At 35.2% G+C, this 16,671-nt stretch overlaps 1 protein-coding gene across 13 annotated transcripts in view; it reads right to left on the bottom strand.

Moving 5' to 3' along the window:
- LOC136825759 (uncharacterized) overlaps positions 1 to 16,671 on the bottom strand; it is a 49,017-nt gene that overhangs the window by 20,545 nt on the left and 11,801 nt on the right. For 5 of the 13 annotated variants that reach the window (XM_067082591.1, XM_067082592.1, XM_067082590.1 and 2 more), the window contains exon 2: positions 13,975 to 14,215. The exons of 2 other annotated variants lie outside the window; for them this stretch is intronic. In XM_067082591.1, the coding sequence (XP_066938692.1) occupies positions 13,975 to 14,065 (91 nt within the window). In that variant the 5' untranslated portion in view covers positions 14,066 to 14,215. Of the gene's footprint in view, positions 1 to 7,496; positions 7,586 to 13,974; positions 14,641 to 16,671 lie in introns of those variants that run through there. 6 more of the 13 variants (XM_067082598.1, XM_067082597.1, XM_067082595.1 and 3 more) reach the window with 5 other exon arrangements.

Here is a 16,671-nt window from a genome sequence, read left to right as displayed (position 1 = left end):
CTCATACGGTCCATGATGTCCCAGTCTATCTGTTGGTTACAGTTATCTTGAAAAGCCTGTTCTTTTGACCCATAAACCTTTCAGAGTGGTTGTATATTAGTGCAGCAAACTTTCCTCTAAACGCAGTGTACTGGAAAGTCTGTTTTCCGATATCTTTATTGATCCTGAACCTAGTCACCCTCTTCGCGTACTCCGTCAAAATGTAATCTATCAACCCATCAATACGAAGACGGTCAGTACAGTCACGAACGGCTAAGGAACAGCACGCATCTTGCGCGGGTAACGTACTGCTTGAAGTAAAAGTATTAACTACTAGAATCTAAATTGATAACAATCCCAACTTAAAAAAAAAAGGCATAAGAGGCCCTTGGTCCATACTGTTCACTTAAGCCACCTTGATGAACTCGAAAGAATATTGATTAATATTCGCTCTACGTATTCCTCGCTATGCCATAGTTAGGACAAAGTTGAGTCTACAATACAAGAGGCTGCTTGCTTGTTAATTTGAGGGAACTGCAATCCGGCTGTTGTTAATAAGCTTTTAAAAATATTCCTCTATAAATTCTTAGGTATATGGACCATATTACTGCGTCATACTCACCCTAGAACCATGGTTTAAAATAACTGGGATATAACTACATGGGGAAGCTTTCAATTAAGTTTTGTCAAGTTTGGTTCATTAGCTCTAAGGAAGATTTATATAAGACCCCACCTAAAATTCATAATTCCTTAAGTATCTCACCCTGAAAGCTTGCGTGAATCCCTATAAAACAAACCTGAATATGCTTTACCCATGGATGTCTTGTGCCTACTTTGGTTGTAACTAATCTCACGGGTCTGCAGAATTCGAAAACGTTACAGGTTTTGATCAGAACGTTCAATGGAACTTCCAGCACAGATGATTTAAAACTGGCGGACGGGCAAAGCAGCTGAATGATGGATAGGCAAGGAGGGCTTTGCTAAAAACCCACAAAAGCTTTGTAAAAGTACGTGATGGATAAAATTACTTATCCAGATCCACATCTTGTGTGTTTATGGCTGTGCGTATACAATTGTTAATTTTCTTTAAGCCACAACTTTACATAACATAGTTAAAATACGATAAGTTACACGTCTTTCAACCATATTCTTAAAAGTCAATGAAAGTCCAAATAGCGCCAAAACGTAAGTTTTCCTTAAAATCAAGCGAGACAAAAACCAAAAGTATTCAGTATCAAAAACTTGTTCTTAATGGCTATAAAACTCCATTAATAACAGTAAATCGACGAAAACCACGAACAGATGCCATTCACTTGCTTCAAAAGCTTCCTCGAAACAGATCACCCACGAACGAAAATGAGTATACAAGGACAATGAAAACACGCATGAAACAGATGAACATCAATGACAAAAGGGAATCGAGCACATGATGAGAGAGAGACAGCGCAACCCCCCATACAATAAAACTGTTACCAAACGGGTTCCCTAGAGTTGATGAAATTCTAGTAGGGAGCTTGTACATGGAGACAATGGTATAAGGGGAGGCTAATTCGCAAGATATAATGAAAACCAAAAGCAAAACTTGAACAGGGCAAGCAGATACGACTGATTCAGTGGTTCTTCGTTATATAGTCCTTGCACAGCAAGCCTAATCTTTACAGAAATATTATAACTCTTAGGACTTCTACGCAATCAAGTAACTGGCAATTTTTTGCATCCTTTGATGAACAGCTGAATATTAATGACTTGGTAACCTGAAGTTAACAAAACTCTAGCAAGAAAAATAATTTTTCTGCCAAGGCTAAGCCAATTACATTACTGGTAAAGTAAAAAAAAGGGTCAATCTGATATTTTTTTTACAAAAATAATAGACAGAATGGGATACCCTAGATCTACATTAAATGTGACTGAGCAAAAACAAAAATATTGGTATCATAAACAAAAAAAATTTTACTTGCATATCGCTGTTAAGCATCTTCAACCGCTAATTTTCTCGATTTCAAAATTAGCGGCTGAAATACTCAACAGCGATATGAAAGCAACATTTTTTTTCTGCTAAGAAGGCTTAATGGGAATCAAAGCAAAATATAAATTAAATAAATCATGAGATGAGAGGTACAGGGCGCAAAAATTTCTACGAAAATATGCCGTCAGCCCATGCATCACTACTTAAAAATAAAATTTACACATCCTCTACAAGCGTCTATGACAATTCCAAAGCCATTCGTCTAGGTTAAGCAAATTCGCTGCATCCGATCTGCAGAGACATGGACAGACAACCGCGCAGTGTGGTCCAGCAACCCCACCAACCGACAGCCAAATTCTCCGGGAGGAGGATATGAATCAGACAACCAATAGCGTCATTATTTCACTGAAGTTGAGCATAATTTACATCACATCTGATTTGGTGATTCAAGGTCGCCACTGAGTGGTAGAAGCAAAGGACAGGCCATTATACTGGCCGGCAACATCCTTAAAGAGATTGAATATATTCGTTTGCTCTGCGCCAAAGACTGGCCAGTTCATACTTTTAGCGAAGTCTATCAAGCACGAGCGGGGATTGAACTTGAGACCAAGACACTGTGAAGTCCAAGCGAGACCAACCCAGCCACCACGTTGCTTCCTCATACAGATTTAGGTGCAAAAATCAAAAAATAATTTATATTCTAAATAAATACCAGTGAATTTTAGCCGTGATATATCCTATATAAGTATTCTTCATGTTTATAAAATAATAATGGCATGAAAAAGAAAAACTTCTATTACATGAAAACATGGCAATGACGCATAATCTGTGATCTCCCTGCGACATGCCGTGAGATCTCAGCATTCTACTGTAAAAGGGTTGTTGAACCAAGAAATGAACGAAACGATGCATTATTTACAAATCAAAATGAAAACTAGCATTCAGAATTTACTTCCACGCAGTTCAACATTTCTTGGTTGGGAATGACCAAACATTCGTGAAGTTTTGTGGTCACCTCGTTTATACGGAGAGAGAGAGAGAGAGAGAGAGAGAGAGAGAGAGAGAGAGAGAGAGAGAGAGAGAGAGAGAGAGAGAGAGAGAGAGAATGCCAACCGCCTTAAAATAGGAGTGCCACCAAAGGAGTTCCCTTCGAACTAATGAAATTCCTGTAGAGCACTTATACAAGGAGAGAATTTCACCTGAAAATCGGGTGCTAATTCCCAAGTGATAATAAAAACCGCAAATCGAAACAAAGCTAGACCTACAGATACAACTAATCGCGTGGTTCTTTTCTGTAAAGCAGCAGGAATCTTTTTCACAGAATATTACAACTATTATAATTTCTGTGCAATCATGGAACTGGTAATTCTTTGAGAGCTTTTGATGAACCGCTAAGCTAATTCTTAATGAATCTGGTAACTTGGAGGTTAGCAAATATAAAGAAAAAATATTTTCTGACAAGCTTGAGCCAATAACATTACTAGTTAAGTTTTTTTACAGCCTAATAAAAAATAGTCGATTTTATTTTTTCACATAGAGATAGACAGGATGGAGGATTCAATATCCATAATAAAATTAGAGAACAAGAACAAAAGTATTGGTATCACTCAGAAGAAACCAATAAAACTGGCAGCTGAAAATGCGGAATGAATATTATGTGATGCAATGGCAATAGGTAACATTTTTTGAGCGCTAAGAAACCTATGCAGAAATTTAAGATGAACATAACTAAACAAGTACCAAAGCTGAGAGGTTCAAGGAGGGGAAAAGAATGGTAGAATTTAAGACAGCATGAACTTCTGCCATAAATCCATGCATCACTTCAGAATAAAGAGTATGTATCCTACGTAAAAGTTAATACCTTTTTAAATGCCACCCGTCTAGGTTGAGTAACCTTGCTGCATCCGATCTATGATGTCACGGACAGAAAACCACGCTGTGGTCCCCTGTCCCCATCAACGGACAGCCATTTAAATTCTTCAGGAGGGGGATATGAGTCAGACGGCCAATATCTGTCATTGCTGTGCTAAAGATGAATATAGTTTACCTCAAACCTGATTTGGTGATTAAAGGTCACTGCCGAGTGTTAGAAGCAAAGGACAAGCCATTATACTGGTGACAATATCCTTAAAGGACTTAATATATCCCCAAGCTCAGCGCCAAAGACTGGCAAGGTCGTGTTGCCAACAAAATTTATCAAGCTCAATCGGGGGGGGGGGGATTGACTTCAAGACTATCACACTGTAAAGTCCAAGCGAGACCGAGCTACGAAGTTAGCTTCTTTAAAATATTTGAAATGCGAAAAAATTTTAAATTTCTATTTCTAAAAAAAAAAAATGGTGAATTTGAGTCAAGATATAGCTATAAATTCTTCAGATATATAATATCCTGTCAATGAATTCCAGGAGTTAAGAGAAAATACTATTACGTGAACACATCAAGACGACGCAGAATCTGAGATCTCCCTGCAACATCCCGCAAGATTTGAGCATTCTGCTGTAAAGGGGTTATTGAACCAAAAGAATACTCAAAAAGCTCCAAGAGAGAGAGAGAGAGAGAGAGAGAGAGAGAGAGAGAGAGAGAGAGAGAGAGAGAGAGAGAGAGAGAGAGATTCTTCAGACTGCTACAAGGACCTCGAGGGAACGTCAGTTGCCAAAAAAAATTGTGTAACGAATGAGCAACCATTAGTGCTAGTGTCGCAATCACATCTAAAGGGGAATTAGTCATCAAAAGCCGGAAATACAAATTAATCATTACTGTATCGTAAGAAATATAAAAAGATTGACACTAGCTGCATGTACAACACCAACATAAAAGCCCTTGTTTATATAGGCTATATATATACAATATTTACATATACTATATATATATATATATATATATATATATATATATATATATATATATATATATATATATATATATATTACACACACACACACACACACACACACATATATATATATATATATATATATATATATATATATATATATATATATATATATATATATATATATATATATATATAAATCGAAAATCACAGGAAAATAACAGTCACAAGATCCGGTTCCTGTGGTTTTCAAGCTACACTAAATCACGCGCATCCCGTGATTTTTTGTTCGCGCGCACACACACATATATATATATATATATAGAAAAACTATGTTGAGACCAAAATTCGTTACTGCTACATTGCTATATTCAATACCGGCAATACGTAATACAGTTCTTAAACTTCTCGTCAACAACCAAATAACCGATTAACGTTAAAGTGTACATTGCTTTCTTCCTTAAACAAGAGAAAATCACTTGCATTTTACTTAGGGAGTATACCATACAATACTGAAGACTGTTTGTCTTACAAAATAGTGCTTTAGAAACCAAATATCAAATGCACTAACAAGGCGCCGAAAATATCTTAAAAGTTAAAGACGACAGTTGTCTAGTGGCATTTATTTATATACAAGAACTTGCGCCTACCTCGGTTACAGACCTCAGATTTTTATTCAATATAGTTTGGCGGTTAATCGCTGTATTATAGTTAAATGAACAATAAAGGATATCATTGTCAATTTTTAGTTTACTAATATAATTTGGCGTACATGTGATTCATGATGACTGAGTTTCTTCTAGTTTACTACAAAAAAAAAAAACCAACGAAGTGCGAAAAAAATGGCTTAGCACAAACTCCGCCTTCAGATCGATAGTACATGCAAGGTTGCTAGGATGTCTCAGTTGCTTAGACCGTTACTGTTGGTTTGGCAGGCTCACAAAAAATGTCACTAAGAAATGCCAATAATTACAAATAAAGAAACTCGTCTACATCTATAGACCAGACTTCCGTGACAGTCTCTCCCGCCTAAATAATGCAAAAGAATGACGCCACTTTGCATGAAACCCGTCACCCTCCCAACCCCCATTATGTCTTCCGGCTCGCCAGGCAGGCGCTTCTTACTTCACTCGGACGAATCGCGGAGTCAAAAATCGAACACCAAACATCGCGAGGCGGATCAATGAAAGTCCGAGGATTAAGATGGGAAGTTATTTCGGATTATACTTGATGCCTACACAACAACTTTGTACGGCATAAATTCGCGTTTATCAAAATACATTCCAAAACTTTGTGTGTGTGTGTGTGTGTGTGTGTGTGTGTGTGTGTGTGTGTGAGAGAGAGAGAGAGAGAGAGAGAGAGAGAGAGAGAGAGAGAGAGAGAGAGAGAGAGAGAGAGAGAGAGACTCCTTAAACAGAGGGCTGTACTGTCTTTCACTGATAATCTGGAATGAAAGGATGTTTGACGACCGTGTTTCCTGATGAGAGCTTTACATAAACACAAAAGTTGAATCTGTCGTATGAATCTTTCAGATTGGCTGCAATAAGATTCGAAATACTGCTGAAAAGAGATCGAAAGGCTGTATTGTTGACCTTTTGTCTAACGAGCATAATACCAGCTCTTCAAAGTTTTTACAACCTATATATATTCTGAGCTTGCCTCTGTCTCCAATGTTAAGAAACCTACCTATAACTAGGGATTCATCTCTTAAAAGTTTTAAAAGTTCGCACCTACCAATTCTCGAAATTTGTAATTGGTTACTTTCCATACGAATCCCGAGGAACTGCCTAACCTATCGTCACCATTTTTCTTTATGTATACAAACATGCACACGCACAAATCACACACAAAACTATATTTGTCAATGATCACAATGGTATTCACATTAATGGATAAAATATATAAACAGTGAACTTACAGTGGTAAGCAAGAGCTCTGTCTAAATATTAATATCTATTAATGTGAATATCACTGGATCTCAGCCACCCACTTTTACTACTATACAATATAGTGTATATATACAGTATATATATATATATATATATATATATATATATATATATATATATATATATATATATATATATATATATATATTATATATGTATATATATAAACTTCATCGATTTCTTTGTATACTAACAACAATGTCAACAAATCCTGAATGACACATTAGATATGAACGTTTTTTTAAAAAGCTTTTAACTGAACATTTTCCCTTAGAATGTATTTGATAATTAAACGATAGTCATTGATGAGTCTCAAACGATCATCCATACATTTTTGGTCACAATTCACGATTTCTCTAACAGGTAGTAACGATAGTGAACAAGGTTACGTCGCTGCCAACAGCATATTTCCGACGTTGCCAGGCGCAGGTTTCCTTTTCTTTACACTTTCACTATCACTTTTATAAGAAATGCCACTCAAAAAGAACACCATCTCCTAAATAAAACACTTCTTGTGTTCTGGACACAGTTAAACATTTCTATATTGGCTCCCCCACAAACAGCCAAGTGACAGCTTTTCAAGAGCAGGCCGATGATTGCATTTCCAAAAACAACACATTCTCATCTTGTCTGACCACGCCCACTTTCCAGCCGCGTCGTCGCTTCATATCAAAGCCACTGGTGACAGGAGCACTCATAAAAACATTTAACACAACAAAACGTCGTATATGTAACGGCATAGCACAATACTAGACGTGTAGCAGCTTACAGTACAACCATCACTATGTCTGACGCCACACTACTCGTGCCGCGGTGAGGGAAGTTCTTCGGGCCTGATGCATCGTACAACACGCGCACACGAACTCACACACGCCACCCCCTAAAACACAATCCCCCTCCTCCCCCCAGCCCCCAACACAGACGTCTCTCGAAACCCTTGCAAGCCCTTTTTTTATCCTTTAAACCCGTGATCCACTTGACTTTTGCATTCCCCCACTATTTATCTTCATTCATTTAGTCCTGATTATTCATATCGAGTTTTAGTTGCTTCCAAATGTTGAAGTTTATGAAATGCCTTCTTGGCTTAGAATGTATTTAGCACAGTCGCTCGATCAGAGACGGGGAACTAAGGAACCGTGCGAACTGATGCGGGGAAATGTTGCCAGAGGATTGTATCCTTCCTGGTCAGATCGCTTAATCGCATATTCCCTTTTAAAACTGAGTTCCGCGGAATATAATTACGAACCAGACATACCATTGGATATTGGACTAAGGGATACCTGACCTTGAACGTAACCCGTAGAAAAGCTACAGGCTATGTAACCTTGGTGAGGACGGGCATTATCCATCTTTTTATATGGGTTGGGAGTAGCAAAGCCTTCAGCTGGCATTCCCACCAAAACCCCTTGTGTGATTTTAGTATTTGTTTACAATCATGGAATGCTATACACATAAACAGTGTGTACTGCCCATTCAGCTAAGCTGGCTGTCCCATTCACAAGTTTGTTTCTGAGAGATCGTGTTCTATAGCAAACGTGTACCGAAATCAATATGATCTGTGTCTATATTTATCGGGATGTAATTAAATTTTGCAGATGTAATGCTTTTAGAAAATTGAAAATGCGAACTTATTTAAAATTGGAAAATTATCGTCGAGTTTACAACAATGTATCGGAAACCAAGCCAAGTGTTAGAATAATTTGAAAATCTTTTCTGCAAGAAAATATTTTACGTTATAAACTGCTGATGTCCCGAAGGCTTAAATGTACAAGTTACGCTATTGCACAGAAATTTCTAAAGGACTTCCGTCAGTTCCTGGAAGCTAAAACAAAAAAGTAAAAAGCAGAAGCACTACCGTATTAAAGTTCGACTAAGCAGCTTTAAGTGATAATGCACATACACACGAAACTTCACTGGAAATGTAAACTTCGAGGAAACAAAATTATACTCAAGGGTAGCGAACTGATGGTAAAAGATCCGCAAGCTCACTGTGCGATGCAAATATTTCTCTAGAATACGTATATACTCCTGATGACCTTTATTGCTGCTGTTATCTATCCTTGTCAAAGAGTGAGGCTGTCTTTCTACGTCTTTAAAAAAAAAAAAGAGAGAGAGAGAGAGAAAATACCTGTACTGTAAATGTTAGCGGCATAACCTTGCAAGAAGGGAAAAAAATTCCGTTTTCACTTTGAATTTCCTGCACTGTGAATAACTGCCTGCTCTTACGAATGTGTAAACCACTCCCAGTTCGGGCACAGTACCTTGTTCAGCTAGTTATGACTTTTATACATACCACTTTAAATCCTTATAAATCTAACGTACTTCGAATTAGACCATTAATCATTACAGATATTCTTTAATTTACTTCAAGTCATCTAGCCCTTGAAAACTGTTCTAGAAGGACAGAAAACAATTTTAACTAAAATGAATTCAGTCAATCTTGTTGTTCGATCTTGTATCCATCCTAAAATTCCATAATGTTCTTTTAATACTTGCATTTTTATTTTTTCTCTTATGCTTCTGTTCGGGTTCAGTAATGGCCGCCGCGTAAAAAAAAAGTCATGTAAAGAAAACAGCACAATTTTTTTTTCCCCGTTTTTCATAATAACCAGGTCTAGAGTCTGTCAGGGCATTTACCTGATCTTCCAGTTAACCTTCATATAAAAGAAATCGATCTGAAAGGATTTTTTTCTAATTTCTTTAAACAGTTCGGCCTAGATCAGATAACGATTCTGTTTAGACAGCAGCCCTATAATAATAATAATAATAATAATAATAATAATAATAATAATAATAATAATGTGCTACGTATTCCTCATCCAAATCAACACAAACGCTGATATTTCCGCGAAATTTTAGAAACACGATCACAAAGGATATCAAAAACCAGATTCCTCGATTCTATTTAGCTTTTCTTGCCTACACTGTCTTTTGGAAATCCCAATCTTTTCGAGCAACTATTTTCACGGTCCGGACGCACTGCAAGCACTAAGAAAACATTCCATTAGTAGAGCACGAACACAAATATATACACATATGTAACTTACTGTATGTATATATATATATATATATATATATATATATATATATATATATATATAATTTATGTGTGTGAGTGTGTGTGAGGACGTTATATGAACACAAAGACTATTCACATGCATTGAAGCACAATGACATAAACAAGAAAACCAGCTTTCTCTCAACACAGAAAATAACCTATTAACCCCTTCAACAAAAACGTCTTTACTACCCCGATAATGCACACTTAAATGACATATCCTTAGACCCAACCAACAAGCCTATGGATGTTATAACGTTTCCAAGATACCTTTTAAACCAACCACACCAAACACACAGAGGTCCGTATTCCACTGCCGGTAGTACCAGACTGCTCTGAACAGCCTGACATAAAGTCGACTTTTCTCATGGGGATGGCGGGATGGCTTGAAATGCCATAAGATCGAAAGTCCGGAACGGATGTCATGAGCGGGCGACCTTACAGGTAGCCTCAGTTGCTGGCTCCTAGACCAATGCCTCAGGTATGGTCGTCTGGCGGGAGGAAACACAAGGGTCGACCTTCAGCGGTTTCCTCTGCAAAGTGACAGACGCTGAAGGGGAAAATCACCGAGACTGAAGAAGAACCTATGGTTATCTCGGTGGGAGGCAATTATATGTGCAATCTATGGTTGAATTGTCATGCAGGTGTGTTTTTGTCAGTTGTTGAGGAAGCTGACTTGATTCGATTAATAAACAAATAAATAAATATATACATATATAAATATATAAATAAATAAATATATACATGAATACGTAAAAGATACGTGAACTATTGAATAGCCATCAGACATCTTTAAATAGCGTAAATCTGAAAGTTTATACAAATTCACTAGCGTCCCAACATGTCTTACCTTCTGAGTACATGGAAATCAACTATCTAAACCAAAGACAAAACAAAAATCAGAGACAAAAAGTAAATAATTATAAGAAACCAAGGTTATTCTCACTAAGCCCTTCATTCACAGCCAGTATCACCGAACTTTAACGATATAAGATCGCAAATGCAATCAGGCAATTTCAAATGTCTACCTATATTTTCATATCATGGCGAGAACAAGTGAGATCCTCCCGAACATTCAGTTGGTGAATCACATGAATCAAGAAATAAGATAAAATCAAAGAATCTGGCAGAAATTTAGAGAAAATTATAAACGAAATTAAAAGTATCGTATCTTCAAATCAAAGCTATACTATACACAGCACTTGTAATCTACCTCCTCATATATCTAGGTTTCTCATATCTACCTAGCTAACAGTTACATGTAATCTGGCATTGCTGCAATGTAGGTGTCATTAATAATAATAATAACTTGAAAAATGCTGAAGATAAAAACAATTTTCATAATCATGAGAAAAACGAAAAGACGGTTAAGAATCCTTACTTTTGATCGGAGTTTCAGGTAAACTGGGACTCCTTTTACACCAATGAAAATGAAAGTAAATAAATATATTTACTTGATTTGGTACCGTAACAATTAGTCAATAAACAAACAAATAAAAAAGTCATGTTTTTTATAAATAATTCCTTCGAATCCATCATCGAATTATGACATTTGTATTCAATTATGTCGCTGGATAGACGAAGTGTCGTGTCCGTACTTAACGGAAGAGTGAAAAACAGGAATGACTTTGAATACGACACGATCGATGGCTGCTTGGTACCAAATTTGGCACAAGGATGCTCAACGATACCAAAAAATTAGTTAGGTCTACGCTTCCTACGTACATAGCCGAGTTACTGAATCTAGCCTCATTCTTCCCAAAACAATTAATTCTATCATGTTAAAATATAAAATATCAACTATAAACTTTGTAGTCTCATATATATATATATATATATATATATATATATATATATATATATATATATACATACATACATACATACATACATACATACATACATACATACATACATACATACATACATACATACATACATATATATAATGTAAAAATATATTTATTATATATATTGTATATATATATATTATATATATATATATATATATATATATATATATATATATATATATTATATATATATATATATATATATATATATTATAGATATGTATATCTATATACATATTTAATGAGACTACATATAAAAAGGCGGTGTAGAGTGGCATAACTGAGCATATCTGACCCAAATTTGGCACCAAGTAGCCATCGATCGCGTCGTATTCAACGTCGAACACGAACCTTTGTTTATCCAGCGACATAATTGAAAGCAAGTATCATAATAACTCACAGAGAATATAGTTAACCAGTGTCATTAACGTTGTATTATGATGTTCTGAGAGAGAGTAGAGTTTTCTTTAGTAACTTGAAAAACCCGTATCCTAGTTACTCTGGCATCAAATCTCATAGCTGACAGTTAAATGTTATCACTAACAGTAAATAATGGTGTATTTGGTATTACTGCAGTGTAGGAGTTACTTGAAAAATGCTGAAGATGATAAAAACAGTTTTTCTAATCATAAGAAAAAGATAAGACTATTAAGAAAATTAAAATATTTCCATTGACTCTGCTGGACTGTATAGAAAGAATGTGGCTAATTTGTCGACTAGCTTTAGTGATTATTCCAATGCATTCTTTTGATGGATTCATAAGAATTACTTATGGAAAACACGTCTTTTTTGTATGTTCGTTTATTTTTAATCTTGACCATATATATATGTACAATATACATATAATAATATATAATATACAGGGAGCGGCATAAGTAACGCCCTTTAAGGGGAACAAAATTAAAGCCTTTTGGATTATCCTTTATTTTTTCGAACATGAATGCATTGCCACAGGTTAATAGATTAATATAATATATTAACAAAATTAATATAATGCTTATTCGGTTTAATAATGAATGTATTGCCACAGGTTAATAGATTAATATAATATATTAACAAAATTAATATAATGCTTATTCGGTTTAATAATGCGGCATAAGTAACGCCCTTTTTAATTTTATATCTTATGTATATTTTCTTTATTAATTTCTTTAATTAATTTGCTAAATCTTATTTTTTTCAGATATTTTATACAACCATGAGATTAACAAAGGAACAGAGAGTAAACGCAATTCAATTGTATTATCAAAACAATAAAAATGGTGCTGAAACCGCAAGATTGTTATCAGCTGAATTTAACATCCCAAGGGTGTAAAGCCGAAATATCATTTGTATTGAACATTATTAAACCGAATAAGCATTTTATTAATTTTGTTAATATATTATATTAATCTATTAACCTGTGGCAATACATTCATGTTCGAAAAAATAACGGATAATCAAAAAGGCTTTAATTTTGTTCCACTTAAACAAAGGGCGTTACTTATGCCGCACCCTTATATATATATGTATATATATATAATATATATATATATATATATATATATATATATATATATATATATATTATATATAGCCTATATATATTATATATATATATATAGCCTATATATATTATATATATATATAGCCTATATATATTATATATATATTATATATATATATATATATATATATATATATATATATATTATATATAATATATAATATATATATATATATATATATATATATATATATATATTGCAGTTAGTGCAACAAAGATGAATAAACTGCAATCTTTGCCCCTTTTTTCCAGATGCGTGTACAATTACGACTTTTCCAGTCTTCAAATTTCTCTATTAGTAGGTATTCTTTATTTCACTTCCCCTCTACCATAGAAAGAGGAAATGGAATGGCTTTCACTTTACGTATGTATGGCTGTATATCTTGTTTCTCCATCATGCATCTTTTAAAAACGCTTCCTCGTATTTCAATGAAACATTCTGGTTACTTACCTTGACCTTACCTACATTCACTTACCTAAACAGAATACAATTACGGAGTAAAATCACCAGTTACTCGCATATTCTTCACTGTTTACCTCCTAGATTCCTCCCAGACCGAATCACTGATTAATTAATTAAAATACACAATGTAGGTTACAAAATCACCAAGAGTTGAGTATCACCAAGAGTTGAGTACGAAAAATTATTTTATAAAACAAATATTTAAAAAAAAACACTACTGCAACAAATTACGAACATCAAATAAAAAATACTGATTACCTTCGGCATCCAACTAGATAACTCCGTAAAATTACAGACTTAATATAACATGAGAACAATCAATATTACCTTCATCCTCTTCTGGCTTCAAATAAGTTTCGGCCAACTCGGTGACGTGCGCTTCGACAGTTTCCTTGATACCCATTAATTTCGCGAACATCTTGGCGGGATTTTATTTTGGCGGACTGTGGCCAGGGGTCTCTCATTCATTAATCTAACAGTCTATGGCACTGTGAGAGGTAATTGCATGGGACCCCGTTTGTCAGCACTTATACACAAGAATGTTAACCTGTTTTCTGTCAACCTTATACTGTAGTAGAAATCAAAGAAAACGCATGACGTGAGCACCATCAACAGTTATGTCACTGAAAGATATCTCCGCCGTCACGTAAAATAATACTATATTTTCCGTAGTTTATGCAACACGACTTACATTCAGAAAGGTTGATTTCACACAGGCTGGTTTTGGGAATTATCGTCTCCCATAACCAAAGGTTAAAAGTAATTATTTGTTTATCAACAAAAATTTTTCCAATTTTATCTCTCCTACTTCAAACTTTCAGTACACTAAAATACTTACACTTACATAATCATTTTTCAGTTTCCCTAAGAAATCTTTCACTGCGGAATACGGCTACTGAAAAATCCACAAGAGCAAATGCGACCATGGAAGTCCATAATAAAATTACAAACAACTTTTTTAGATGTTCAGTACTAATTATACACACGTTTTACCTATACACCCAACCATTACCGATATAGACAAAGAAAAAAAATTAATGATACAATAAAAAAAAAGACTTCATGGGGGATTAAGGATGGAAGGTATAAGCCAATTTCATTTTCTCAAATATAAAATCACACATACACACACACGCATATACAGTATATATATATATATATATATATATATATATATATATATATATATATATATATACTGTATGTATATATACATATATATATGTGTGTGTGTGTGTGTATATATATATATATAAATATATATATATATATATATATATATATATATATATAAAGAGAGAGAGAGAGATGTGGGTGGGAGGTCAATCCATTACAGAGTGTAATTCCGAACAAGATATTACATCAAGGTCATCACTATCAGAGGCACTATAATAGGAACTCACAATTGCAGGTGTTAGGTGAGAGAGAGAGAGAGAGAGAGAGAGAGAGAGAGAGAGAGAGAGAGAGAGAGAGAGAGAGAGAGAGAGAGAGCTGGCCATTCTGAAAAAAAAGTGAAACTTTGAACCTTCACTGTTTGCCGATTTTTCTTCTCAAAACATTTCAGTGACTACCACAGTGTGTTCCTAGATTCTTACGTAGTCCTAAGAATGACGCCGTTTAAACAAAATGGTGGATGTAACTTGTACCATCATGCCTCATATTTGGTATATGGGCCTAAGTGGTAGCTTCACAGCCTAGCAAAGGGACTGGCTAGCTTTGGTTAATCAAGAAGTCTACTCACATATCTGGTAGTGTACTGAACCTAGTTTTAGGCATTCTTTGCTAAAACAGGCATCCAAGAAAACTGTTAGCTTCCCAGTGACTCTCAGACAAAAAAATTGCGCTGCTCAAGTTGGCGCCAGCGGTTATAAAATCTATGTACCAGTTAAAATAAATTTGTCTGACATTTACATACCAATCAAAATCAACTGATGTCAGGAATTTACGTACAATTTAACATAAAAAAAACTGAAATAACTACTTCTAGTGGCCCGCTAAAATTCGTACAAATTATCTACCTTGGTCTGACGGGTGTTACAAAAGGGTAAACCGTGAAAAAAAATGGCGCAGTCGCTTTCCAGTGGATTAGAAACATTTTTCTGAAAGTCGCCTTAAAAACAACAAAACCCTACGGAATGGGATCATTTATTTCGTCAGGCTTTAAAGGCTGTAATATCAAATATTTGGGATGAAGAATATCGGTTTTTTTTTTTTTTTTTTAAATATCCCCGTGGTAATGGAAGTTAGCTTAGGTCATTACTTGGATGGGTGACCACCAATGAATGGAAGACCCTAACATTAAGTATTCTCGGTAAGTTAGAAACAGCGAGTCAAGGCCTGACCCAAATCCCGGTACCTGTTGGGGTATGGGAGTGAGGCTAGTAACTTCACCCCGAAAATCACGTAGTGGAGGTTCGCAACAACAGCGACAGTGATAAAAAGTAAAACTCAGGAATCCAAAAGAGCGTGCGGGTGCGACCTATCGTATCTATTGTTCCGCAGGGTAGTGTTCTGGGATCTTCGCTCATTCAATTACTTTACTGAAGTGAGTGTTGCTTTAAAACTATGACCAGTTATGCAACTATTAGTGATTACTTGCCGTCCACATATCTACAACTCAATAACTGCAAGTCTGATTGAAGACCTAATGTATATTAGTGGCAGTCACTGCAGTGCGGGGCTAAACTCTTTTAAAATTAACAATTAGGCTATTCACAGATTAATCAATCTTGTACCACGAATCTAATCTACGATCTACTGCACTCCTATAATACTGGACTTATTATCCGACAATATTTGGTGTTACTTCGACTCAATACTTCCAACAAGCCGGTTAAAATTCATAAACCAACGAATACTAACAGTGTATTAACGTCGCATGCTAAGATTGTACGGTTTTATCAGTGTTAAATAATAATCGTTCTCCTGTTTGAATGGCACCAACGTGGAGAAATTTATCAACTGATGATTTATTTCCCGTGGGAATAAATTACCTACACCTGTCGCATAATCTATATTCAACTT

Source organism: Macrobrachium rosenbergii, chromosome 39 (genome assembly GCF_040412425.1).
Source record: "Macrobrachium rosenbergii isolate ZJJX-2024 chromosome 39, ASM4041242v1, whole genome shotgun sequence".
Lineage (NCBI taxonomy): Eukaryota > Metazoa > Arthropoda > Malacostraca > Decapoda > Palaemonidae > Macrobrachium > Macrobrachium rosenbergii.
This window is presented reverse-complemented; position numbering and strand designations above follow the sequence as displayed.